The sequence below is a fragment of the Myxine glutinosa genome, chromosome 4 (assembly GCF_964187855.1).
Source record: "Myxine glutinosa chromosome 4, kmMyxGlut1.1, whole genome shotgun sequence".
Lineage (NCBI taxonomy): Eukaryota > Metazoa > Chordata > Myxini > Myxiniformes > Myxinidae > Myxine > Myxine glutinosa.
This window is the reverse complement of record NC_136264.1, coordinates 77,153,591-77,181,258: the sequence shown is the minus strand read 5'-3', so window position 1 is coordinate 77,181,258 and position 27,668 is coordinate 77,153,591. Positions and strand designations below refer to the sequence as shown.

Sequence of the window (27,668 nt, the reverse complement as noted above, 5' to 3'; positions counted from 1 at the left end):
CTCCCCCTTCACACTTCCCCCCTTCACATCTCCCCCCTCACCACTCCCCTTCAAATCTCCCTCCTCACTCCTCCCCTTCAAACCTCCCCCCTCACCTCTCCCTTTGAAATCTCCACCCTCACCCCCCTGCCCTCCTCAATTTACTCACTGTGCCTCATCATATCACCACCTAGCATCAAAGGCTATTTTAATATTGTGTCATGATTGCCCTTTTGTGGCCTTTTGTCCACCTCATCCTGCCCCCTCTCCCTGCTCTTCTGCTATCTCTGAGACCATGTCAACAGCTCTCCCTACCTCTCCCTCTCCTTATAGTAGAGGAAATGAGCCTGAAAAATTCATTTTGAAAATCATTTCATGTTAAAAGCAGGCATCCACTGGAAACAGGTAAGAAATGGGGTGGTGCATCGGGGGAGGGTGGATGCCAGCTGAGATTTTTTCGAAAAGGGTCATTTTTAACCCTTTTTTTGCTAAATCAGTATTTCCGAAGTGTTGAAAAAGAGAGGAGATGTTTGTAACAATATCCCATTTATTTGCCCAGCCATTTTACTCTACATGGGGTTTTTATACATCATTTTGTTGCTGATGATATTGCCTACAAAATGCATCTCAGTATTTTTAAATATATATATAATTAAAGGGTTACCATGGTTACAGTGGGGGTCAAAGGTCAACCTACGGCAAAAATATATAATTTTCTCACAGTTTCTAATAGATAGGCAAAATGCTATATAAAACTAAATTTACTGGTTCTAATTGCTTTTATTTATCAATCCTCACATAGAAGAGCAGTTTTTAGTGAGGGAAGATTGATGTAATACCCCTCTGTGGGCAATTAGTGAAGGGTGAAAATTAACCTTTTCTTCAAAAATACATAGAAATTGTGAAAAAAACCTCTGTTTTGTATTTACCGGAACATGGAATTGTTAAGTGTGATGTTATAGCATACAGTATGCATTGGAAAATGTCTCCAAACCACCATGGTCAAGATTCCTAGTATTGTTTGAGACTTTATTCTGTTTGCCAACAACCTACGGATAACATAGTTTGAACGGGGCTCCGACTACCCACACATCTTCATCTTCATCATCATCCTGTGAATCGGTGCATGATCCCCTACAAGTGCAAGCACTAATGCAGGTCTTTTGTCCTGCACGGAAACAGCCGCATCTTTTTCCACAACCAGGTGTGCAAAAGCAGCTCACAAGCTCCTTGCAAGCTTTTGGAAGAGGGCTCAGGGTCATCAAATTGGGAACGAGGTTTCCACTACTATCATTCTTCCGACTTCCATCCACTGGTTGTTGGATCAGGCAGATCTTGCACTGGGCTTAGTGACTCCTTCCAGACAAGGCATTGGGAGTTTGCTCGACGAATACGCATTTCCAGTGCATTTCCAGGGTCACTCAGGGGAAGAGCATCAAGCAAACGCTTTCCTTGAAGGAACATTTCTCGGCGAACTTGATCAATTGCCGTAAGAGGGGTGGTTTTTAGGTACAGTTTGCACACAAACTTCTCAGCGTCTTGGATCAATTGGTCACTGATGTTTTTAGACCCCATCTTCTGGAGGCATGCTGAGTCTTCAGTGAACACTTTCAACGCAGTCTTCTTCCCTATACCGGCGAACTGGCTGACTGTGTCACAACCTGTTAGTGCATGGAATGCAATAATTGTCTGAATTTGGTCTTCTGGTAGTGAGATCTGATGGACGTTTGGATCTCAATCCTGAACTGAACCACACCTCTGGAGATAGGTGATCTCGCAGGCCCAGTGCCACAACCAGGACATCTGTGTCTCGGCATTGAAGGACACATCTCTGGTAGCCCTGTAGTGTCGCATCCCTGGCATGGATGATCCTGGTGTCCGCCTCTTCATGGTTTGCGTTCATGGAGTTGGTGCGCCTGCCTGTAGAAATCCATACCCTCATCAAATCCTCAAACCCGCCGGCAACAACTAATTCATATGTTGGCTGTAGCTCCTTCTCCGCCATCTCTATGAGAGATCCGGAAAGAAATGCTGCCAAGTCAGCCTTGTTGGCAGAGAGGCTGAGGAATGAGTTGAAGTTGGAGGGGAGCTTCACGTCCTTTGAACTGATGACACGTCTGATTGGGCGGGTTTTGCCGGCTCTTTTTTCCCTTGTGCCAGACTTGATGGAGACCTCCTGATACCGATCGAACACAACATCAACCCTGGAGTACATGGGACCAAAGCGGTTTTAGGCCCTGGTACAGAATACATTGCTCAGATCTCCAAAAGTCTCTGATTTCTCAGGCTTGCCAATTGCTTGTATCAGTGCAGGGCCGTCAATGATCAAGCAGGTTTTTGCTGTACTCTTGGGAAGGTTTTTTGACACTTCTATGTCCTTGGTCAGCATTTCTTGAAGCTGGGACTTGTCGGTAGAATGGAGTTTCCCATTAGTGTCTGCTAGTGCACTTGGGACTGATGAAAGCTCATGCCTCAGGATGTTATTCAGGTCTACATCTCTCCCTCCCTGTGCTGCCACAAACAGTCTTTGGATTCGATTCCTGTCAGCTTTGATCTCTTTCTGTTTGCCAGCTCCACTTGGTTGAATGCTTACTTTGTACATCCTGCTTATTGAAAGGTAAATCTGAAAACTACCTCCAAAGTTACAAAATCTTTGAAAATAACAATTTGGAAAAAAAAGGGGTTAAAATTACCCTTTTCAGGAAAATCTCAGCTGGCATCCACCCTTTCCCAATGCACCACCCAATGCCCTAACTCTTCCCACTGGATGTCTGTCTCTAACATGAAATGATTTTCAAATCAATTTCTAAGCCACTTTTTCACTTTCGTTTCCTCTACTATTACTCTGCCCTTCACCATTCCCTCTCTTGTATCCGATGACCCCCTACCTCTTCCTTAACGATATGGACCTCAAACATCTGAGGCATACCTTAAACCTGAGTGATCTCTCCATACAGGTTGCTTCTGGTAAACCAGACTTGATGTCCTTAATATAAACTTTCCTCCTTCAAGATGGCTCTGACTCTTTAGTATCTCTCCCTGGTTACTCCCTCCTCTGGTACGATAGACATGAGCCTCGTCCTGCTGGCGGAGTTGCTCTCTTTATAAAAAAAAAAACACTCTTCCTCACTCTCCCTGTACTGCCCTCTCTCCACCACACCCCCAGGAGTACCTCTGGCTATGGCTTCCCCTCCGCTCCCACCTCTTTCTCATATGTGTGTTGTACCGTCCACTAAACAGTGATGACTCCATTTACATCTGCTGTTCTGGCAAATGATTTTTAATTGTTCTGGCATTGTGTCATGATCACATTGTTACCCTGCGCTCGCGAAGCGAAAGGCAGGGTTAAACATTCGGGTACGTACGTGCATGTCTGCATTTTAAAAATTCATTTTCTCGGCAACCGTTGGTCTGATTTACATGAAATTTTCACCTTAGGAAGGCCTCCTCCTGTATAATATTTTAGTGAATATTATGACGTCACAGATCACGTGGTATGGGCGACATCTTGGAAAAAAACAACAACTTTGCATCTCTATAATCGCAAAAACCGCTGCACAGAAATAATTGAGACAGGTCTCATTGCAAGGAACTCTCCATGCGGAATAACATATGTGAATGATGACATCGTAGGTGCTGCCGTTATGATGTCATAATTCGAAAGGTAAAAAACTTTATCCGATCAGGATGAAATTTCTTGAGCATCTTCTCGGTATAAATTGATGCAGAAATAAAATTATAATGACGTCGTAGGTCACGTGGTTCGGACGCCATATTGTTTTGAGTGAAAAGCCTGAAAAACCACTAAAATCCAATTTTATCCTAAACGACTGTACAGATCAAGGCCAAACTTTGCAGGCAGAATCGCATACCCATGACAAACAAAAAAGTCAGCGAGCATGACGTCATGCGTCACATGGTTTCAGAGTTATGACGTTTTTAAGCATAAACCTTTAAAACCAAGCTCCTCCCTCATTTTTGATCATATTGAGGGGAAACTTCACCGATGTGTTCATCATATCAGTCTACTAAAAAGAAATTTTGGAATTTGCAATAGGTCACGTGGTTTGGCAGATATAAATAATTAAACAAAAATATTATGAATTTTATAACTCTTGAACCACTTCATTGATCGACGTGAAACTTTATATTATAGTAGAGGTAATGAAGTGCAACATGTGTGCAAAATTTCAAGATGATTGGATGTACGGTCTGGAAGCAAGGAAAGTTGTTATTGCGTGAAGAAGTCTTCTAGAGTGGGCATGGAATTAATTATCACACTGTACATGACAAGCAGGCAAAGTACGGAGCGACCTCACGGGGTCATTTTGACCTCAAATAAAATTCTGATTTCAGATTTGTCAATCGCTGAGGTATATTAAAACATGACCAAAACAGATTTGGTGAAATTCCGACGATTTTTGACGAACATCTAACATTTGTGTCTGCATTTTAGTAAAGTAAAGTGTGTGCCGTGTCAGCATTTTAAAAATTGAAACGTGGCTCATTGTAAATACCTCAATATGGGGAATAGGTGTTGGTAACGATGACGTCATTGGTGGCATAATTATGACGTCATATTTCGACAGGGACAACGCTTAGTCTGATCAGTTTGAAATTTATTGAGCATGATGTATGCAACAATTATTTAGAGAATACAGCAATACCCTGTTTTACGCCATTTCGACCTATGTCAAATCCGACTTTACGCCACTCTTCTAGAGTAAATTTCAGTTCAGCGAACGTCATTATGTGTGAATTTACGTCACTCCGACATCATAATAGCAGGACGTGAAAAATATATATTTAAAATAAATAAAATAGTACATCAAAATTAACAATAAAATAAGTTTAAAAAACAATTTAAAATACAATAAAAAGCACATTAAGATATAAAAAAAATGTACGTATACGTACGCGTAGCTGCTGGTTCTCATTCAAAACAAAGGCGACGCCATATGCATTTTGTCCTGTGCTGTGGTCGCATGCTTGCTTTGCCTTTCGCTGTTATTTTTGTGATTATTCCTTTACTGTGTAAAACAAACAACGCAACGTGGCAACGGCGAAACATGACGACGATGCCGGCTCGGACGACCGTGACCGTGTCATGCCTCGAGCCGAGGTGCGTCGGGCACCTCGCCGGCATCCGGTGTCGACGAACCGATCGACGTGTTCATGTGCACATGTGCATGGATTTGCAAATGCCTGCCTGTACGTCGGCGTTTCTGAGTATATCGCATCGTCCAAAAAAAAAGAAGCAAGCAACTTCGGCCGCTCGAGGAAAGACGGGGCACGCCTACGACTAGGAGGCGAGCGTCGATCCCCGGGGCGGCCGGGTTCACGGAACCCTGAGCTCGTTCGTTCGTCACAGACGACACGACACGGCCACCGGTGAAACTGGTCGGACACGTTGGGTAAAGCACGCCGTGGTGAAGCGGGCCGCGGAGCCACTCGGCACACAAGCCAGCTCACGGTCGACACGTCCGTGCCAGTCACCCTGTTCGAGGAGAAGACCCGACCGATAGAAAACAACGGAGGGACTCCCGATGGGGAGCGGCAAAGATTCAGGGCGAAGCCGCAGCCTCCTCCAGTTATATACTCTACTTTTACGGTGTTTGTCTTCATTTTAAGGCATTACACCCTGTTTACGTCAAAAACCGAGTTACGTCACGGCTTATGGAACCAATTAATGACGTAGGCCGGGGTATTGCTGTATAAATTTTATGATGTCATCGCTCACATGGTCTGGCAGCCATATTGGATCAAAAAAAAGAAACTTTCAAAAATAGAAGAGTTGGCTCACACCAAGTTCACTGCACAGTGTAAGTATTCTATGAATACCATCTAGTTTCAAATGTTCTGGCAAAGTGATGGCAAATGTCTGCTGTTCTTCTTCTGCTCCAACCGATTCATCTGACCATATGCTTATTAAAGTGGACATCTCTCTGGCCACTCAGAGAGCCTCCTCAGCGCCGAAGAGTCTGGCATTTCACTCAGGCTGACTGGCATGGTCTTCAAGCAACCATAAAACATCTGGACTGGTCTCCCATCTCTACTGTCTCTGGCATCAATTCATCCTGGGAATTCTTCCAAAGAAAACCGCTCTCTCTCATGCACAGTTTTATTCCATCTCGTCTTTAGCTGTCATACCCTTCCTCCTGTTCATGGTACACTGAAGCTTGTGGTGAGACAGTTGCCCTGAAGCAACTTGCCTTTGTCTCCTGCAAGGTAAATCCAACTGAAGGCAATCTCAGTTCCTTTCACAAAGCTCGGAATAAATGTGTGTCCACACTCAGGAGAGCCAGGAAACAATATCTCTCTAATCTCAAGACTGAACTCTCAAACCTGTCTCCCTCCTTCAAATCTTGGTGTCATATGGTCAAGTCTGTTTCTGGTGTTTAGTCCCGCTCCATCCCCTCCCTTAGCAAAAATGGCTACAATACTGACACTGCCCATGAAAAGACTGAATGCCTCATCAACTCTGTGTTTGCTTCAAAATATTGTGTTCCAAACCCATCGCTCTCTGTACCCACCTTACCCAGTTGTACCCAGCTGCTCCTGGACTTTGCGTCCTTCTCTCCCTGGAGAGAGCCTGGTGTTGGCTTAGCGGTTAGGGTGCCGGCTTGGGGTCCTAGGATACTGGGTTTGAATCTCGGTCATCGCTGAATTAACGCCAGGGGGGTTGACTCAGCCTGTCATCCTTCCGAAGTTGGCAAATTGAGTACCAGTTCACTGGTGATTCCCTGTGTGTCGTAAGAGGCGACTAACAGGGTTGGCGGCAGGAAGGGCATCCGGCCATAAAATATTGCTTCAAAAAGGGGACCACGGTGCCCGAAAAAGGCCAACCCCTGCTCTGCGGGGAAAAATGGTCTCGAAAGGTGGTTCTTCTTTTGTTCTTTCTCCCGACAAGGTGGAGAAGTGGCTGTCAAACCTTGAATGTCAAACAAACCTCGATTCTGCAACTGGACCAGACAGAATCAGCCCACAGGTCTGAAAATCTTGCTTTGCTGTTCCATCACACAGTTCACACACTATCCCTGTTCTATTCAATTTCAACCTCTCTTTTGCTCAAGGTTATCTGCCATCTGCTTGGAGATCAGCCAACATCACCGCTTTACACAAAAAACGTGCATAAACAGATCCATGCAACTACAGGCCAATCAGCCTGCTCCCAATCATCAGCAAGGTCATGGAATCCATCATCACTTCTGACATTAAATGCTTCCTCTTCTCCAATGGGTTGATCTCAGATCATCAATTTGGATTCAGACCAGGCCACTCTACCCTGGACATGCTGCTTCTGCATTCTCAACAATGGATGGAGGATTGGAGGTCTTCAATGCCAAACAGGAAATCAGAGCCATCTCCCTTGACATGTCTCTTGCCTTCGATACAGCCTGGCACCCCGCCCCGCTCTCCAAACTCTCCTCTTATGGTATCCATGGAAATCTCCACACATGGCTCGTGAACTTCCTCTCCTGTCATAGTCAACATGTGGCTCTGAATGGAATTCTCTCATCTCCTTTTCCTGTCCAGGCTGGAGTTCCTAAAGGCAGTGTTCTGGACCTTATGCTTTTTCTAATCTTCATCAATGATCTCTCTGACTCCCTGGAAAATCCCACTCCTCCCTCCAGGAAGCTGATTCACCACTTACAACGTTTTCATCCACATTCTGATGGAGTACTACTCTCCGCTCTAGACTGGTGCTCCTGCCTCACACCTAACTCGGCTTCATGCTGTAGAAACCAAGGCTTTTCGGATCATTAGTATCTCCCGTGAGCAAGCTGATTCTGAGGCTTTCACTCTCTCACCGCAGGCATAGGTTGATGATGGTGAAAATGATGATTGGAAAGCTCTTGGTGAACGTCATCTCTGGATATGCTCCGCAGGTTGGTCGAAGCGATGAAGAGAAGGACAAGTTCTGGTGTGCGATAGAGAAGCTGATGGAAAACGTGAAAGATGAGGAAGTTGTTGTGGTGGGAGGAGACCTGAATGGACATGTGGGAAGGAGTATGGATGGTTTTAAGGGAGTTCATGGGGATTACGGATATGGTGTGAGAAATGGAGAAGGTGAAAGGATTTTGGAGTTTGCTGATGGAGCTGATTTGTTGATTTGTAATACTCAGTTCCAGAAAGAGGGTAATAAGCTTGTTACATACACGTCAGGTGGGTCGACGACAACCGTTGACTACCTGATGGTGCGTAGGCGAGATAGGGGGCACCTCCGGGACACAAAGGTGATCCCGGGGGAGGAGGCTGTTTCACAGCACCACTTGGTTGTCTGCGACATAAGGGTGAAAGGTGCGAGGAGAGCTCGGCGGGTGAAGTACCAACCGAGAATGAAGGTGTGGAGGTTCAAAGAGGTGACAGTAAGGGAGGCATTAAAAGAGAGGCTGAGTAGGGTAGAGGATGATGTGGTTGAGCTTGAAAGTGGTTGGATGTCAATGAAAGCGAGTCTGTTGGGAGCCGTTGGTGAGGTATGTGGATGGACAAAAGGACCACCGAGGCACTCGGAAACATGGTGGTGGGATGATGAAGTTGGAAAGAGGATTGACGAGAAGAGGAAGAAGTTCAAGGAGTGGCAGAAGGCGAAGGGTACGGGAGCAGAAACAGCAGAGCATGAAAGTTATAAGGCAGCCAGGAAGGCTGCAAAGAAAGAGGGAGCAAAGGCGCAGGAGGCATGTAGGAAAATGTTCGGAGAACGCTTGGATTCGGAAGAGGGTCAGAAAGCAGTATTCAGGATTGCAAAGCACATAGCGAAAGAGAGGTGTGATGTGATGGGGGTGAGTTGCTTGAAGGATGAAGTGGGACAAATCGTTGTCGACCCAGATGGAATTAAAGGAAGATGGAAAAGATATATGGAAATGCTGTTGAATACAGAGAATGCATGGGATGGCAACATAGAGAGTAACCCAGTTTTAGGACCGGCAGAGAAGATAACTGAGAAGGAAGTTGAGGAAGCGATAAAAGCAATGAAGAGGAGAAAAGCGGGAGGGCCGACGGGAGTTGTGGGAGATATGTTGAAGGCAGCAGGAAGTTGGGGTGTGAAGAGAATGACAGAGATCGGTAATCTGGTGGTGAAAGAAGGCCGCATTCCAGTGGATTGGGAACTGAGTACCCTCGTCCCTCTATACAAGGGGAAAGGTGACCCTCTGGAGTGTGGCTCGTACCGAGCGATAAAGTTATTGGAGCATGGAATGAAGGTATTGGAAAGGGTGTTGGAGAGGAGGATAAGGAAGAAAGTGAAGATCGACGAAATGCAGTTTGGATTTATGCCAGGAAGAGGAACGACAGACGCGCTTTTCATTGTGAGGCAGTTGCAGGAGAAGTACATGGAGAAGAGGAAGAAGTTGTTTTTTGGGTTTGTTGATCTGGAGAAAGCATTCGATAGGGTTCCACGCAAAGTATTGACATGGGCATTGAGGAAGTTAGGAGTGGAGGAATGGTTGATCAGAGTCGTGATGGCAATGTACAAAAGAGCGCGCACAGCTGTAAGGACGAAGGACGGGAACAGTGGTGAGTTTGAGGTGAAGGTGGGAGTGCATCAGGGGTCGGTACTAAGTCCATTACTATTTGTAGCTGTGATGGAGGTGCTGGCTCAGAATGTAAAGGAGGGTTTGCCGTGGGAGTTGTTGTATGCAGATGATCTGGTGTTGATTGCAGAAAGTATGGATGGACTGAAGGAAAAAATGAACAAGTGGAAGGAATGTATGGAGACAAAAGGTCTGAAGGTGAATATCGGAAAGACGGAAGGTGATGGCAAGTGGTAAAGCATGTGGTGAGGTGGAAAGAACTGGGAAGTGGCCGTGTGCTGTGTGCAGGAAGGGTGTCGGAGTGAACTCCATTCAATGTACAATGTGCGCTGAGTGGGTTCATCAAAAATGTAGTGGTCTGAGAGGGTAATTTACCAGTGTGGCAGCTACATTCAAATGTAAGGTGTGCACAGAGGGAGCTGCAGATGGAGGAAATGTTGAGTTGGATCTTGGAGACGGCGTGAAGCTGGAAGGTGTGAAAACATTTTGCTACCTCGGAGACATGCTGAATGGAGAAGGTGGATCAGACTCGGCAACGGTTGCTCGAGTGAGATGTGCATGGAAGAAGTTTCGGGAACTGAGTGGCGTGCTGATGAGGAGGAGAGTGTTGCTGAAGCTGAAGGGAAAGGTGTATGCTGCATGTGTGAGAAGTGTTATGATTTATGGGAGCGAGACATGGGTAATAAACGTAGAGCAGCAACGAAGGCTGGAAAGGGTGGAAATGCGAATGGTTCGATGGATGTGCGGAGTATCGTTGAGAGAGAGGAAGACAAATGATGAATTGCGAAAGATGATGGGAATATTGCCTGTGATTGATGCTGTGAAGAGGAACAGGTTGAGATGGTTTGGTCATGTGTTGAGGAAGGATGAAAGTGACTGGTTGAGAAGAGTGATGGAAATTAATGTAGAAGGAAGTAGAGGACGGGGAAGACCGAGAAAGACTTGGCTAAAGATGGTGGAAGAAGAAATGCGGGCAAGGGGGTTAGTTAACAAGGAGAGATGCAGAAAATAGGGCAAAATGGAGAAGATTGTCATGGGGACCGCAAGGCTAACCCCCGCTCTAGCAGGGAAAATGGCCATAAAATGCATGTTGTTGTTGTTGTGTTGTTGTTGTATTGATGGTATATGGGGTGCACTCTTAATTGCCATTTGTTATACCGTTATTCCTGTGTGATTTTCAATTTATTATTTGTTCATTTATAATCATTGGTGTGGTTTCACTATTGATTTCTAACACAGAGTAACATATTTTTCTGCCGTGGCTCCTCTCGGGGTTCGGAGGTGTACCGAGATCAGGAGATCATGCAGGAACACGTAACAGAAATTGGGGGTTCGTCCAATTGAATCGTGGGCTCGAAATTGGGTCTTCATCTGGGATAGAATTCCGTAGGATTCCCAAATTTTCCAATTTTGGAATATTTTCCAACATTCTCAAATAAATAAATAAATATTTAAAAAAAATTGAGGTATGGTGTTGGGCTAGTTTGGTGTTGGGCTAGCGGCTAGGGTGCCAGCTTAGGATCCCAGGATCCTGGGTTCGAATCCCGGTCGATCGCTGAATTAACGCCAGGAGGTTGACTCAGCCTGTCATCCTTCCGAGGTCGGCTAATTGAGTACCAGTTCACTGGTAATTCCCTGCTTGTCGTAAAAGACGGCAAAAAGGGTTGGCGGCAGGAAGGGCATATGGCCGTAAAACATTGCTTCAAAAAGGGGAGCGAAAAACAACAACAACCACGGTCCCCGAAAAAGGCCAACCCCCGCTTTGTGGGGAAAATGGCCTCTAAATGTGGTTATTCCTCTAAATGTGGTTTTAGAGGAATGGCCTCTAAATGTGGTTTTTTTTATTCCCAAATTTTTTTAAAAACAAAAAATATATTTTTTTGTTTTTTTTAAGGAAATTTCTTGTGTGAAGGTTAACAGGTGCAAACGGATAGTTACCATGGAGTTTGACGCAGAGAAGTTTGCAGCGACCCCTAGTGAGGCACAGTTCCGAGCGTTACTAAAATCGGAACTCTTGAGATTGGCCAAACATTTTAGCTTGGAGGTCCGAGCTAAAATGAAGAAAACAGAGATGCAGACAGTGGTGATAGAATATATGGTGGAACTAGGAAAATGGAGAGAGGGAGCCTTGGATTGGTTACCAGAAGAACAAGAAAATGTGGAGCTCCAAAAAATGGAGATGCAATTGCAGAGCCAGGAAAGGTTAAAAGCACAGGAAAGAGAACTCCAGGAAAGGTTAAAAGCACAGGAAAGAGAGCTCGAGGAAAGAAGAACTGCACAGGAAAGAGAACTCCAAGAAAGGTTAAAAGCACAGGAAAGAGAACTCCAGGAAAGGTTAGAAGAGAAAAAAAGCAGAGGAAAGGAGAGCGGCAAGGGAACTCGAAGTAGAGGAGAGAAAAGCCGAAAGTGAGTTAAAGGACCGTGAAATGGGGCTTCAGCAGGAAATTAAAGTCAAGGAGCTGGAGTTAATGAGAGAACGGGGAGAGGTGCCATCCATGTCGACGGGTTTGACAACTAGTCAGAACACCTGGGATGTTGGCAGACATGTTAGGCTGGTTCCACTCTTCAATGAAAAGGAGGTAGCCAAGTTTTTTTTTACACTTTGAGAAAGTGGCTCGAATGCTAAAATGGCCGGAGGAGTCCTGGACCATGTCAGTGCAAAATGTTCTGGTGGGTAAAGCTCAGGATATTTATTCGGCTTTACCGATTGAGCAATGTGCAGATTACGAGATAGTGAAGAAAACCATTCTCAAAGCCTATGAATTGGTCCCTGAAGCTTTCGGGCAAAAATTCCGGAACGCCAGGAAGAGCGAGAGTGAGACCCATTCGGAGTTTGCCAGAATGAAAGAAACCATGTTTGATAGGTGGTGTGATAAAAAAGGGGTTGGGAAAGACTTCGAACTATTACGACAATTGATCCTGGTGGAGGAATTCCAACAGTGTGTCCACGAGGACATTAAAGTACATCTGGAGGAAAGGAAAGTACCAAAGTTGTATGAGTCAGCAACCATGGCAGATGACTATGCCTCAACACACAGGATGGGTTCCACAAACCTAACTACTCGCCTAGACTTAGTCAGGGGAGCTATGGTACATCAGGGGCGGCGAACGAAAATTCATGGGTGCGGCCTCAAGATGCCTATGAGGACCACTCTGATACCACGACTTCTAGAAATCCGAAGACAACAATTCCAAGGCAGACTTATCATCCGGGGGGCTCGAGGCAGACCACAAGGTTCTCCTCCGGGCCTACTTGCACTTTTTGCCATAAACCGGGACACTTGATGTCCCACTGTTATGCTCTGGGAAAGGAAAATCAGGAGCGGAGTTCGACTAGTACAACTCCGAATGCAATGGCAAATGTGAGAAATCGCCCTCAAAAGGGTTACCAACCATTTATTTCAGAGGGGTTTGTGTCCTTGGATGGAGACTCGACTAACCAGAAACCGGTTAGGGTCTTGAGGGACACAGGAGCACATCAGTCTTTGATGCTTGAAGGCATTTTGCCATTGTCAGAGGAGACGGCAACTGGTGATAGTGTTCGTTTACAGGGGATTGGTGGCTGTGTTGGAGCTCCACTTCATGTCATCCATTTGGAGTCTGATTTGGTGTCAGGACCGGTCACCGTAGGTTTACAAGCCACTCTTCCTGTAGAGGGAGTATCTTTTGTTATTGGGAATGATTTGGCCGGTGGTCAAGTTTCTGGTAACCCGATGTTTGTTGAAAAGCCTAGGAGGAAGTACCCTGAAACTAAGTGTCAGCAAACGCAAGTCAGGGATGGAGGCAATATTGGCAAGCTCTTTGTAGGGGGACTGAACTTCAAAACCAAGGAAGATGTTCTGGAGTCTGCCTTCAGCAAATATGGACCGCTTTTGGAAGTGCTGCTGATAAATGACAGGGAGACACAAAAGTCAAGAGGGTTTGGCTTTGTCACGTTTGAAAACTCAAAGGACGCCAGAGATGCAGAAAAGGATCTGAATAGCAAGGAGTTGGAGGGTCGGACCATAACAGTAGGGAAGGCATTTCATAGATGTCGTGGGGGCTACAGAAGAGGACAACGGAGTAGTAGTTTTGGTGGTGGCCGCAATCGATATTATTATGGAGGCTCCCAGAGTTACGGCAGCTCCCGAAGGAAGGATTATCAGAGTCGTGGCCGAGAAGGAGACCACTATTCATGTGACTACAGTGACAAGCGGTCCCACCGTAATTATTATGAAAGTTCGGAAAAGTTGAAGCACTGAAGGCTGCGGAGCCGCCGAGCCAAGATTCCTGCACGGATTAACCGTGAACGCCACCTTCCTAAAGGCGTCCATGTAGTGAACTTCCCCACACGGATTAACCGTGAACTCCACGTTCCTAAAGGCGACCATGTAGTGAACTTTCCTGCACGGACTAACCGTGAACACCACGTTCCTAAAGGCGTCCATGTCGTGAATACTTCCAGGCCTCACCACCCAACCACCATGGAACCTGGCTTTCAGCTCGGCCTCCCGGGGAAAAGTGCTGTAGACTTGCTTGACTTTGGATTTTGATCACAGCCCCTTAACCTTCATTCAAAAGAAACTAAGGGGAAAAAAAAATCAGAGGGTGTTGAGATGGAGTTTGGCCTTGCAGGAGTTCAACTTGGAAATTGAACATGTAAAGGGCAGGGACAATGTCGTTGCTGATGCTTTGTCCAGAGTGAATTAACTTTGGAAAAATCTGTCGGTTGTGTGAAATTTTGTTGCTTTATTTTTGAGATGTTGATCATTGTTGCTCACAGGAATTGGTGATTTCGGTTGTGAGTTTATTTTTGTTTGTTTAAAGAGTTTGCATGCAAAGAAAGTTTTCGCTGTGTTCAAACTTTCTTTCTTGAGGGGGGGAAGTGTTACGGATTCGTCACTTCCGCTGTTGTGGTTTTCACCCACTTGACATATTTCTGATATTATGTACTATTTTTATTCTCAAAAGGTTTATTATTCAGGAACACCTATCTAAAGTTAAAAAGGTTAACTTAAAATGATACAGGAAACCGAACCAGAAGACGAGGAGGTGAAGAGGAAGAGGCAGCACGAGCAAAGTTGGAGAAGACGCGTGACGTCAAGGCTCCATAGCGAGCCTGGTCTACCGAAAGTCGCGAGGGAATTTTGAGTTCCTTGAAGGGACATTCGGCGGTAGGAATTATCGTTGGAGTGGAAAATCTGTGTCGTCAGATTTGGGCGCTGAGATTTCGACGAATCTCTCGCCTAGTCGCATCGGCTCAAGTAAGAGCCGTCGGCCATTTTGAACCCCGCGCTTCGGACACCTACAAAGGTTTTGCCTCGCGTCATCTTCACCCTAACATCCTACCGTTTGTCGGGGATGTGTGTGTGCAACCGCTTCGTCTCCAATTACGTTGCGGTTCGCTGAGTGAGCGGTGAAGGTGCCTCTCTGAAGGGCGCCGTTGTACAGTTTCGGCGGGGCGATCACCATTGTCAACTGTACGCGATTCGAATATCGACTGGAGAGCGAGATTCGGGCTTCGACTGGATATCGTTCTAGCGACCGCTGGAGCGAATCACATTAGCCTTGGGAAAAGTTATAGAGACATTGAGGAGTGTCCTTTCACTCGCTGGGAGTGCCGTGAGTTATCTGACTTTATTGATGGTATATGGAGTGCACTCTTAATTGCCATTTGTTGTACCGTTATTCCTGTGTGATTTTCAATATATTATTTGTTCATTTATAATCATTGGTGTGGTTTCACTATTGATTTCTAACACAGAATAGAAAGAAGAATGATCGTTTTAAGGCCATTTTTCCGCACTAGAGCGGGGGTTGGCCTTGCAGGCCCCATGACAATCATGGTTCCCTGTTTGAGGCAATGTTTTTTATGGCCGGATGCCCTTCCTGACGCCAACCCTTGGTCACCTCTGACGATGCACAGGTATACGGTGTACCTATTCTAAATCAGGGTACACACCGTGATCATTCATCTCAGCAAGCCGGTACTCAATTTGCCGACCTTGGAAGGATGACAGGCTGAGTCAACCCCCCTGGCGTTAATTCAGCGATCGACCGGGATTCAAACCCAGGATCCCAAGCCGGCACCCTAACCGCTAAGCCAACACCAGGCTTTTTCTGGCAAAACCAGATTTCTAACACAGAGTAACATATTTTTCTGCCGTGGCTCCTCTCGGGGTTCGGAGGTGTACCGAGACCAGGAGATCGTAGAGGAACACGTAACAGTACCGAGATGTTTTTCCGACATTTTGATGCTTAACAAGTGCAAATGTGAGAAAATGGTGTTTATGGTCTTTAAATGTAACGAATTTCCCACCTTGATGAAAAATATATTTTGAAGCCAAATTTCCTGAAGGTCCTGTTGAAAAAAAATGTAAATAAAAAATATAGGTAAAAAAAATGTGATAAATGCATCAGGCCAAGGACAATTACATGCATGAGCACGAAACGATTGTGGCAAAAAGAAATTATTTACAAGACAAAAAAAAACAAAAAAACAGGACAAATAAAGTGGAAAATTACAGTTTTCCCACCTTGAAAACTTGCGAGCCTGGCTCATTGTAAGTCCGGGCATTTTTCACCAGCAAATCCACATCACGTGTCATTTCTGCAATGGTGTAATATGACCCTGCCTGTCAAGGTAAAAGGTCATGGTAAAATTAAATCGCTGATGAAACTACACCCCTCTCCCCAACCTCAAAAGATTAATTTTTCAGGGGTAAACTCTGTGTGTCTGCACAGAACATACAACCGTTTGATCAAAATACAACCCCAGGTTTACTTCCATTGCCAATACTAGGGCGTGCCCGTACGTGGGTGCAAAAAAACATGCGTGCAAACAACAACAACAAAAAAAAACTTTGAAACCACGTGGCAGTAACGACCACAGAACCCCCCCCCCTCTATTTACATGAAATGGTTTGGTCCATTCGCAAAGCCAAAGCGAACGGCTTGCGAGTACGGTAGAACCCCCCCCTCTATTTACATGAAATGGTTTGGTCCATTCGCAAAGCCAAAGCGAACGGCTTGCGAGTACGGTGACCATACCTTGGGAACCACTTGTCCGATTAATTTCAAGTCCGATTAATTTCAAACCTTGAAAAGGCACATCCTCGGGTCCCCAGCAATATACCTGGCAAGTTTCAAGTATATCGGACCCGTGGTTGTCGAGAAACAGCGGTCACAGACAAACACACAGACAAACACACAGACACACACACACACAGAGATTACTGGAATTATAGATAGATGAAACTTGACATAACATTAAAAACAAAATGAGAATTAATGTCTGTTGAACAGAAGTTATACCTGGCCTCATATTCAAACAGAGATAATATGATGAGGGAATAATGGTGGGTATAGCGAGACACCTACTCACTCCAATGTGCATCACGTCATGTGCATCACGTCTCAGCATTTGTTGGTGCATCTCCTGACATCACGTGATATTGCACATTACTATACAACAGGCTAACACGTAAACAGCACTGCAACAGCTTCCAAATTCCAAGTGCCTTGCAAGGAAGGCCCCATAAACGTAAAAGAGTGAAAGAAGGATGTAATTTTGGTTCATACTCTCATAATATCGCACTTGGAGTTTTTGCAATTCACTATTAGTATCTCTATCTGCGTTTTCTCACAAACCATTTGGCAGCCAGACTTGGCATTCAAAATCGTGAATTTGATTGCACAATTCCAACCATCAAGGCACTTCATTTCCAGGATGCCAACATGTCGATTATTGAAGCTATTGCTGATGACTAATAAACCCAAGAACAGATTAGGTTGCCGCCTATAATTCTGACCTAATCACACTTTACATCTTGCAGAAACACAACAGCCGAACAACCATAAGCTCCTGTTAGTCCCTAACACCAATATGAAGGCTTTTGGAAATCGAGCATTCTTCAGTTAAGCTCCCCAACCACGTACTACATTGCATTTTGAAGTTTGTATGATGTTATTAATAACGATATTTAAAAGATTATCAAAACCCTGTCCCATTCACTCAATTTACATACACTGATGCAACTCTCTCATAAATTGATGGAGTCCTGAATCAAAAAGAAAAGAAGAGGGCAAGGCTGTGTTTCTGGACATATCTCGGACATTCGGTAGTCTGCACATTTGCTCCACTTGCCAAGCTTTTTGCCTGCAGCACACAGAGCCATTTTCTTTCCTGACTCGTTGATGTGGCGGACATGAAAGCCCACTGGCGTGGTGACATCATTCCGCGCACCAAGTGGGCGGGGGCTACGCCCGAGGGGTAGGCGTGGCCTCAGGATATACACCAGGTGCGCAGCCCGGAGCGCGCCAGTGCTACAGTGACCTCTTGTCAATAAAGACACTTTTGTTTTAACCGCGTTGTCCGCTTCCTCCTTGGTAGCAAGTCGAGCGCGTAGCACCGCGCTTCATTGGTGACCTCCGACGTTCTGGTCAGCCGTCACTGACCACCCGAACCCGCCACAGCCATGGCAACCAACGCGGTAGCGATAAAGCTCCCCAAGTTCTGGGAAGCTCAGGCGGAGATCTGGTTCCTGCAGGCCGAAGCCCAGTTCAGGCTTCGACGCATCACGGCGGACGAGACACGCTACTGCCACGTGGTCGCCTCCCTCGGGGCCGGCGCGGCCGCCCGCGTCGTGTCGGTCCTGAGGAACCCACTGGCCGACGACAGGTACGAGGCGATCAAGCGTCTCCTCCTCGCCACGTTCGGCCTCACGGTGGACGCACGGGCCGATCTCCTCTTGGACCTCCCCGAGCTCGGTGACACGCGACCGTCGGTCCGAATGGACCATATGCTGTCGCTCATGGGCGACGAAACCCCGAACGCTCTATTCCGGGCGTTATTGACGCCAGCTGCCGGCACGAGTACGCCTCGCGTTGGCCGGTTCCGCGACAACGGAACCCCGCGCGCTCGCGGCCGAGGCCGACAAGTTATACGCGGCTTTGGACACGCAGGCGAGTTTCGGTGCGGCCGTAGCAGCTCCCGAGCCCGAAACTGCTGCGGGTGCCCACCCCTACTACGCGACGCACCGCGCAGCCGCTGAACCTCCTGCGGGTGCCCACCCCTGCTCCGAGGGGTGCCTCGTGGCGGCCGCCACGCCCCGCCCACCACCACAGCGGCCTCCGGCTTCGCCGCAAACCTGGTGCCATTTCCACGCTAGGTTCGGCCACGAGGCTCGGCAATGTCACCCGCCGTGCTCATTCGGCAGGTCGGGAAACGCCCGGGCCGGCCCTCGGTAGTGGCACTGAGCGCCGGCTGATTAAACAGCCTCCTGTACATAACGGACACCTTATCCGGGCGCCGTTACCTGTGTGACACGGGAGCGCAGGTGAGTGTCGTTCCCGCCGGTACGTCCGACAAGCAGTCCGCGGGCCGGGGCCCCGCGCTGCTTGCTGCCAACGGTACGCCCATTCGCACGTACGGAAAACGCTGCCTTTCTCTGCGGTTCAGAGGGCAGGTTTTCCGATGGTCGTTCGTGACTGCCGACGTGCCTATGGCACTGCTCGGCGCGGACTTCCTCTGTGCCAATGGCCTGTTGGTCGACGTCAAGCACAGAAGGCTTGTCCAGGCTGAGACGTTCAGCTCGCTCGCTTGCACGCTGCCCGCCTCGTTGAGCAGCTCACGGAGCGGCTCATCGAGCGGCTTGCTGAGCGGATCGGTTCCGGCCAGGTTCATCTGCACGCTTCCGGCAGCGGACGAATTCACCTGCCTCCTCGCCCGTTTCCCGGCCCTCACGAGGCCCACCTTCTCGGCGGGGACTGTCAAGCACGGGGTGGAACATCACATCCCCACCGCCGGGCCACCGGTCTACGCCCGGGCACGCCGCCTCGAGCCGACAAAGCTCGCGGTAGCTAAAGCGGAGTTTGCTACGCTGGAGCGGCTCGGCATCGTGCGGCGCTCCGAGAGCGCTTGGGCGTCGCCGCTCCACATCGTGCCCAAGCCCGGTGGAGGATGGCGACCGTGCGGGGACTACCGCCATCTCAACGACGCCACCACCCCCGACCGCTACCCCGTCCCCCATATTCAGGACTTTTCCGCCCGCTTGGCGAATATGTCCTTCTTCTCGAAGGTGGACCTCATACGCGGTTACCACCAGGTCCCCGTCAGGCCGGAGGACATCCCGAAGACGGCTGTCATCACGCCGTTCGGTCTTTTCGAATTTCTTCGGATGCCCTTCGGTTTGAAGAATGCGGCTCAGGCGTTCCAGCGCCTCATGGACAGCGTCTTGCGCGACTTGGATTTCATCTACGTCTATCTGGATGACATCCTCGTCGCAAGCGCGTCCCGTGAAAAGCACCTATACCATCTCCGCACGCTCTTCGAACGTCTGGGCCAGCACGGCCTGATTGTGAACCCCGCCAAGTGCCGGTTCGGTGTCGCCGAAATCGACTTTTTGGGGCACCGCGTCACCAGGCATGGGGCCGTCCCCCTACCGGCCAAGGTGGAGGTGGTGAAGGGGTTTCCGCACCCCCGCACGATCAGGGGGCTCCAGGAGTTCCTGGGCATGGTAAACTTTTACCACCGTTTCCTGCCCCGCATCGCCCAGCTCCTGCGCCCCTTGCACGAGGCCCTCCGAGGGAAGCCGGGCAAAGGTGACGTCACCTGGACCGAGCAGATGGACGCGGCGTTCGTGGGCGCGAAGCTCGCCTTGGCTAATGCCACCATGCTCGCACACCCGGCGCCCGATGCACCGATCGCCCTCACCACCGACGCCTCGGACTACGCGGTGGGCGCGGTGCACGAGCAATGGGTGCGTGGAGCTTGGCAACCGCTGGCGTTCTTCAGCCGGCAGCTTCGCCCGCCCGAACGCCGGTACAGTACCTTCGACCGCGAGTTGCTCGGGCTCCACCTGGCGGTCAGGCACTTCCGCCATCTGCTCGAGGGCCGTGCGTTCACGGCCTTCGTCGACCACAAGCCACTGGTGTTCGCGATGGGCAAGGTCGCCGAGCCGTGGTCGGCCCGGCAGCAGCGTCACCTCTCGGCCGTGTCCAAATACACGACGGACATCCGGCACGTCGCGGGGAAGGACAACCCGGTGGCGGATTGCCTTTCCCGGTCCGTTGCCCACGCGGTCCACCTCGGCATCGACTATGCCCGGATGGCGGCGGACCAGGCCGCCGACCCCGACGTCCAGGCCTTGCTGACCGCCGTTACGGGCCGCCGCGTCACCGAGGTGCCATTCAACGGCGTGGGCACGGCCCTCTGGTGCGACGTCTCCCTCGGGCGGCCTCACCCCATTGTGCCCGCGGGCTGGCAGCGCCGGATTTTCGACTCCATCCACGGCCTGTCCCACCCGGGCACGAGGGCCTCCCAGAGGTTGATCGCCGACATGTTTGTCTGGCATGGCCTCTGGAAGGCCGTCCGCGGCTGGGCCAGGACGTGCCTCGCGTGCCAGCGCGCGAAGGTGCACTGACACACCAAGGCCCCATTGGCCCCGTTTGCGGTGCCGGAACGTCGGTTTGACCACATTCACGTGGACCTGGTGGGACCTCTGCCCCCCTCGCGGGGTTTCACCCACGTCCTGACCATGATGGACCGCACCACCCGGTGGCCGGAGGCCGTGCCTTTGGCGTCAACGACGGGGGCGGACATCGCGCAGGCGTTCATCGCCACCTGGGTCGCACGGTTCGGCGCTCCCTCGGACATCTCGTCCGACCGCGGCCCCCAGTTCACCTCTGAGCTCTGGGGGGCGGTCACGCGGGGGCTCGGGGTCCCGCTGCACCGCACCATGGCCTACCACCCCCAGGCTAACGGCCTGTGCGAGCGGTTCCACCGCTCGTTGAAGGCCGCGCTCCGGGCCACCCTCCGCGACGGGGGCTGGGTCGACAGGCTCCCCTGGGTCCTGCTGGGCCTCCGGACGGCGCCCAAGGAGGACCTGCGCGCATCCGCGGCGGAGTTGGTCTTTGGACAACCACTGCGGGTGCCGGGCGAGTTCCTTCCCGACCCCACGGCACCTTGGTCCGCGGCGCAGGAGCGCTCCGCGCTGCAGGAGACCGCCTGGAGGTTCGCCCCGGTGCCGACGGCGCACCACGGGCACCCACCCACGCACGTCGCCCCGGAGCTTCGCACCGCAGAGTATGTCTTCGTCCGGCACGACGCCCACCGGACACCACTGCGGCCCCAGTACGACGGGCCTTTCCGCGTGCTGGAGACCGGGGTGAAATACTTCACCTTGGACATCGGCGGTACTCCCGACCGCGTCTCGGTGGATCGACTCAAGCCGGCCCACCTCGACGTGGACCACCCACCGCCGGTGGCTCGGCCCCCGCGTTGGGGCCGCCCCCCGGCGGGCGGACCCCCGGCACCGCCCAGCACCGCCGGCACGCCGCCCCCCGGTTCGGCACCCATCCCGGGTACAGCCGGGGGCATCCCAGCTGGCATCCCTGCACCCCGGACGCCGCCGGTCGCCAGAGGGCGCTTCGGCCGGGTCATCCGTTTGCCCCGCAAACTGGCCCTCCAGGTGCGCGGGAATTCTGGGGGCGCGCGTGTGGCGGACACGAAAGCCCACTGGTGTGGTGACATCATTCCGTGTACCAAGTGGGCGGCGGCCACGCCCGAGGGGTAGGCGTGGCCTCAGGATATACACCGGGCACGCAGCCCGGATCGCGCCAGTGCTACAGTGACCTCTTGTCAATAAAGACACTTTTGTTTTAACCGCGTTGTCCGCTTCCTCCTTGGTAGCAAGTCGCGCGCGTAGCACTGCGCTTCAATGTCATCTTTCCTGACAAACACGCTTACGTGCAATCCTTTTTACCCCCATTAACCCTTCCTAACCCAACCCTCTTAGAGGTAGAAGTGTTTTCTTCCCTCCTCTATTCTTTGCTTATTGGGTCAAATTGTTGTGCCACTGCCCCAATGTTAATTCATACATGTCTGTCACCTTGCTCTTCCATTATTCTCAATCTTGTAAAGAAAAAAAAGAGAGCAGTGTGGTCAATGGTAGCCACTCCAAGGCAAGCAAATTTGGCTCTCTCTCACAGTCTTACTATGTCTCTCCGAAAAGACCGACTGGACAACCCTCCCATCCACTTTCTGAATAATCCTCTCCAAGAAGTTCTGTCACTCAAGCTTTTGGGTCTCACTATCTGCCATGATCTTTCCTGGGAAAACCACATTTCAAATCTGGCCGCCAAAGCCAATCGCCAACTGGGCATCCTCCGCCGTGCGAAGTCCTTCCTTGGCACACCTGAGCTCCTCACCACATACAAAGCTTTCATCCGCAGCTCAATGGAATACTGTTCTCCCCTCTGGGCCGGTGCTCCTGCCTCACACCTAGCTCGCATTCACGCTGTTGAAACCAAAGCTTTCAGAATCATTGGAATCTCCCGCGATGAAGCTAACTCCGAGGGCCTTTCACTTACTCACCGCAGGCAGGTTGGTGGTCTTTCTGTCTTCTATCGACTCCTCTCTGGCCTTGCTCCCCCAGCTCTCTCTGGGCTCTGTCCCCCTAATATTCCTACAGGTTGCACAAGATCTGCCTACAACCCTCTTATGGTTAAACTGCCAAAATCAAGACTCTCTGCTCACCTTCACTCTTTCATTCCTCTTTTCTCCTGCCTCTGGAACAAACTCCCTCACTCTCTTCAATCCCACTCCTCCCTCCAGGTCTTTAAAACAGCTGTTCACCACCATCTCTTGTCTTCCCCCATCCAAAACCTTGATCTTTTCTACCCCCGCTAATTTCACCCCAGATTCACTTTTTTGAAATACCAACTGCTTTCCTGGAAGTCCTTGCAGTGTCCTTGTGTTTTATACTTCTCCCACCCCCCCTTCCCACGCCTCTTCCCCCCAAGCCCCCTCCCTCCCACAGATCTCCCGATGTCCCTGCTCTCAAATGTTGTGTTTGTGTGCTTCCCCATCTCTCCCCATCATGTCTACCACTCCCCTTATTATATACTTTGTGTGTCTGAATTTTTTGTGTGATAAATGTTAGCTCTTTCACGAGCCTCGATCCTGTATACAACAACAACAACAACAACAACAAAAAAAATCAATTGAGACTGAACATTTTGTTTATTGTCTTTAAATGGTTTGTCGAACAATTAGTTTGTATAATAGTTTGGGTAATAAAATTCAGTTGTAGGGAAGGTGTTAGAGAGATGTTATTTTGGGACCACATGAGGAACCATTTCAATAAATGGAAACTAATTAAAGGCAGCCAACATGGATTTACCAAAGGGATATCTTGTTTAACAAATATTTTAGAGTTCTATGAAGTAGTTTCTGATGGCAGTGGACATCGTATATCTCGACTTGCAGAAAGCATTTGATAAGGTACAAAATAGGAGGTTGTTAGTCAAGGTGAGGGCTTGTGGAGTGACTGGTCAGGTAGTTAACTGGATTGGAAACTGGCTTAGTGATGGGAAACTGGCTTAGTGATGGGAAACAGAGCAGCTGTGAGTGGGAGGATGTCTTGCGAGGAGGATGTAAGTAGTGGGGTACCACAGCTGGTCAGTACTAAGACCATAAAATATTCATAATTTACATCAACGATTTGGATAGTGGGGATAAGAGTAGGCTTTCCAAACTGGCAGATGACACTAAGCTTGGAGGTAAGGCAGATAGCAGAAAGAGGGGTGCAGAAGGGGAGGAGGGTGGTTGATCAGATTCAGGAAAGTCTGGTCCTATTGTTGTTTATGCTTTCATAGATTGGGCAAAAGATTGGCAGATGCAGTTTAACCTAAACAAGTGTAAATTGCTGGGGATGAGTAAGAATAATGAAAATAGAGATTACATGATGCAAGGAGCAACCTTGGAACATGTCACACAGGAGAAGGATCTGGGGGTGGTAATAAAGATGAGGGGTAAGCAGACAGGATAATTCCAGGCAGCCATAGGTAAAGCAAAAAGGGTTTTAGGTCGTATTTGTAGGGGATTAAATTCTAAATCAAAAGAGGTGGTTTTAAACACTGTATATGAATTTAGTGAAGCCCTATCTGGAATATTGTATATAGTTCTATTCACCACATCACAGGAAGGATATAACTGGCATAGAGCGGGTTCAGCGCAGGGCTACTAGATCGATTCTGGGTCTACCTAGACTCAGCTATGAGGAGCGGTTGAAGGAGACAGGGTTATATACATTAGAAATAAGGTCGTTACAAGGGGATATGATTGAGATGTTAGGGTTAGGGTTAGGTAATGAAGGGTATGGAGAAAATATGAGCATAAGAGTTCTACAGCAGCATAATATACACCAATAGGACCAGGGGCCATAGAGTAAAGGCAAGGGAGGAGTAGGAGTAGTAATAGTAGTAGTAATAATAGTAGTAGTAATAATAGTAGTAGTAATAATAGTAGTAGTAATAATAGTAGTAGTAATAATAGTAGTAGTAATAATAGTAGTAGTAATAATAGCAGTAGTAATAATAGTAGTAGTAATAATAGTAGTAGTAATAATAGTAGTAGTAATAATAGTAGTAGTAATAATAGTAGTAGTAATAATAGTAGTAGTAATAATAGTAGTAGTAATAGTAAAATAGTAGTAGTAACAGCCCCGGCAAGTTCTCTCAAATAGACCCGCGGCAGGGAGACAACCCATCAATCTCCCAGGAATGACCCAGAGATTCCCCACATCCAAGATGGTGTACCCCCACTTTTGTAAAGCCAGGGCCATGAGAGAGATAGAGAGAGAGACAGAGAGAGACAGAGAGAGAGAGAGAGAGAGAGAGAGAGAGAGAGAGAGAGAGAGAGACAGAGAGAGAGAGAGAGAGATAGAGAGAGAGAGAGAGATAGAGATAGAGATAGAGATAGAGAGAGAGAGAGAGAGAGAGAGAGAGAGAGAGAGAGAGAGAGAGAGAGAGAGAGAGAGAGAGATAGAGAGAGAGAGAGAGAGAGAAAAGAGGGAGTGGCCCAATACATAGGGACCGACTGGCACTTTGACCGTGGCTGCGTTGCCATGACAAATCCGGGTGTAGCTGCGCTTCCTTGATAAGATCTGCTCCATGGTGCTCACACCACGTTGTTAAAATCCTGTCCATCTCACATCTTTCAAAATTCCTGATACAACCAAGCAAATACCATCACAGTGGCTGCATCAGTTTAAATAAAAAGCCACCATCACATTCTCAATGTTTATGGATGGAAACCAAATGCAGCACCCCATTCATCTGAAAATAATCAGTTATATTTGCAATAGCTGCAAAAACACAGATGTGTACCAGACTAAATAATTGATCAATACGTACTTGCATTTTCAATTAGAAGGGATTTAAAAGGGACAGTGTACATGCATGAAAACAGCGTGGACAACTTACCTCAATCCGATGTGCAATCATTTTCAGGTCGATGGGCTCTTTAATTACTTCATAATAATCTGGGTATTGCTGAAAAAAAACAAGGAAAACATATCATATATATTATATATATATATATACATATATATGTATATATATTGTTACGTTTGTCGGGGAAGGCAATAGCGAAGTCCAGGTAGAATGCATAGATTAGTGTGCTCCGACTGTCGTGAAGAAGAAGAAACCTCGATGTACCATAAGTAGGAAATTTGTGTAGACCGGATGTCGTGTAAGTATATCTTCATCTCCATGAGAGGGGTAGGGTTTGTTAATTAGCGAGGGATTATGGGAAATTGATCCCCTGTATGTAATTATCTCTCTATCTCTATCTCTCTCTTCATCTCCATGAGAGGGGTAGGGTTTGTTAATTAGCGAGGGATTATGGGTAATTGATCCCCTGTATGTAATTGCCTCTGCAATCTTTTCCTGTGTTCCTTATGACACCGCACTACAGACACCGAGTAAGAAATCGGCCATTAACCACACTAATTAAAAACCAACAGGAAACCAGGCATCAAACACTACCGTGGATAACACCGACTTGGTGAGCACACAAGCACAGGCAGGTTCATGAGGTCACGCCTCGAAGAGTAGCGATTGTTCCGGGAGTTGATTGGCACAAGGACTGGTAAGATGAGAGTCACTGACAGGAGCGGCCACGGAGACGTCGTGGGATGACATCAGAGCCTCAAGGACAAAACAAGTGGAGCGGTGGACATTTTCTCTCTTGGGTCCGGACTTTGTTGGTGAATGGTCGCCGAAAAGCTCTCTCTAAGCATCGACATTTTTTCTCTCTTGGCATTGACATTTTATCTCTCTCAGCATCGAAGTCCTCTTGGTTCTTCTCGTTTTGGGATCTGATGGTGAATGGTCGTGTGCTGACATCTTGCCTTCTCATTCTGGATCCATAGTGAACGGTCGCTATTGCTCTTGCGCAAGGAAGCTTCATCGCGAACGGTCGTGTTCCGACATCTTGCTAGTGGTCGTGAGGAGGAAGAGCTGCGGACCGAGAACTGCGGTTTCCTGTGCAGAGATCGTGAGGACCAGCGCGGCTGGAAGAGCGAACTGCACGACAAGGCCGTTCGCTTCGCGCACGGAGCCAGGAGTGAGCGGGCCGCGCGGGATGTCTACTTCGCCTGACGATTCCTGCTGAGATACACCAGCCGATTTGAGATAAATGCCACAAATCAAACCTATTTCTTTTCCAGTTATTTTATCCTTTGTCTGCATTAAGGGTCTGTATGGGAGCGCTGCAATTAGGAATTTAGTTTTATCGTGTTTTCTTTATTGCCGGCATTTTCGATAATTAAGCCGGTATTTTTGTACATTTTACTTTTGTGTCAGTTGAATTAATTATTGCAGGTTTGAAGACTGCTGGTGGGATCCGTGAAGGCAAGGTTGTTCCAAACTTCTTCCATTTAAGAATTATGGAGGCCACTGTGCTCTTGGGAACCTTCAATGCAGCAGAATTTTTTTGTAGGCTTCGCCAGATCTGTGCCTCGACACAATCCTGTCTCTGAGCTCTGCAGGCAGTTCCTTCGACCTCATGGCTTGGTTTTTGCTCCGATATGCATTGTCAGCTGTGAGACCTCATATAGACAGGTGTGTGCCTTTCCAAATCATTTCCAATCAATTGAATTTACCACAGGTGGACTCCATTCAAGGTGTAGAAACATCTCAAAGATGATCAAGAGGAATGGGAGGCACCTCAGCTAAATTTCAAGTGTCATAGCAAAGGGTATGAATACTTATGTCAATGTGATATTTCAGTTTTTGCTTTTAAATAAATTTGCAAAACTTTCTAAAATCCTGTTTTCTCTTTGTCATTATGGGGTATTGAGTGTAGATTGATGAGGGAAAAAATGAATTTAA

General features: G+C 48.4%; 1 protein-coding gene across 7 annotated transcripts in view; it reads right to left on the bottom strand.

Moving 5' to 3' along the window:
• Positions 1-27,668, bottom strand: part of PBRM1 (polybromo 1) — a 411,924-nt gene that overhangs the window by 324,885 nt on the left and 59,371 nt on the right. For all 7 annotated transcript variants that reach the window (XM_078776019.1, XM_078776017.1, XM_078776018.1 and 4 more), the window contains exons 7-8: positions 25,758-25,826; positions 16,028-16,126 (exon numbers count right to left, since the gene is read on the bottom strand). In XM_078776019.1, coding sequence (XP_078632145.1) covers positions 16,028-16,126; positions 25,758-25,826 — 168 coding nt within the window. The remainder of the gene's footprint in view (positions 1-16,027; positions 16,127-25,757; positions 25,827-27,668) is intronic.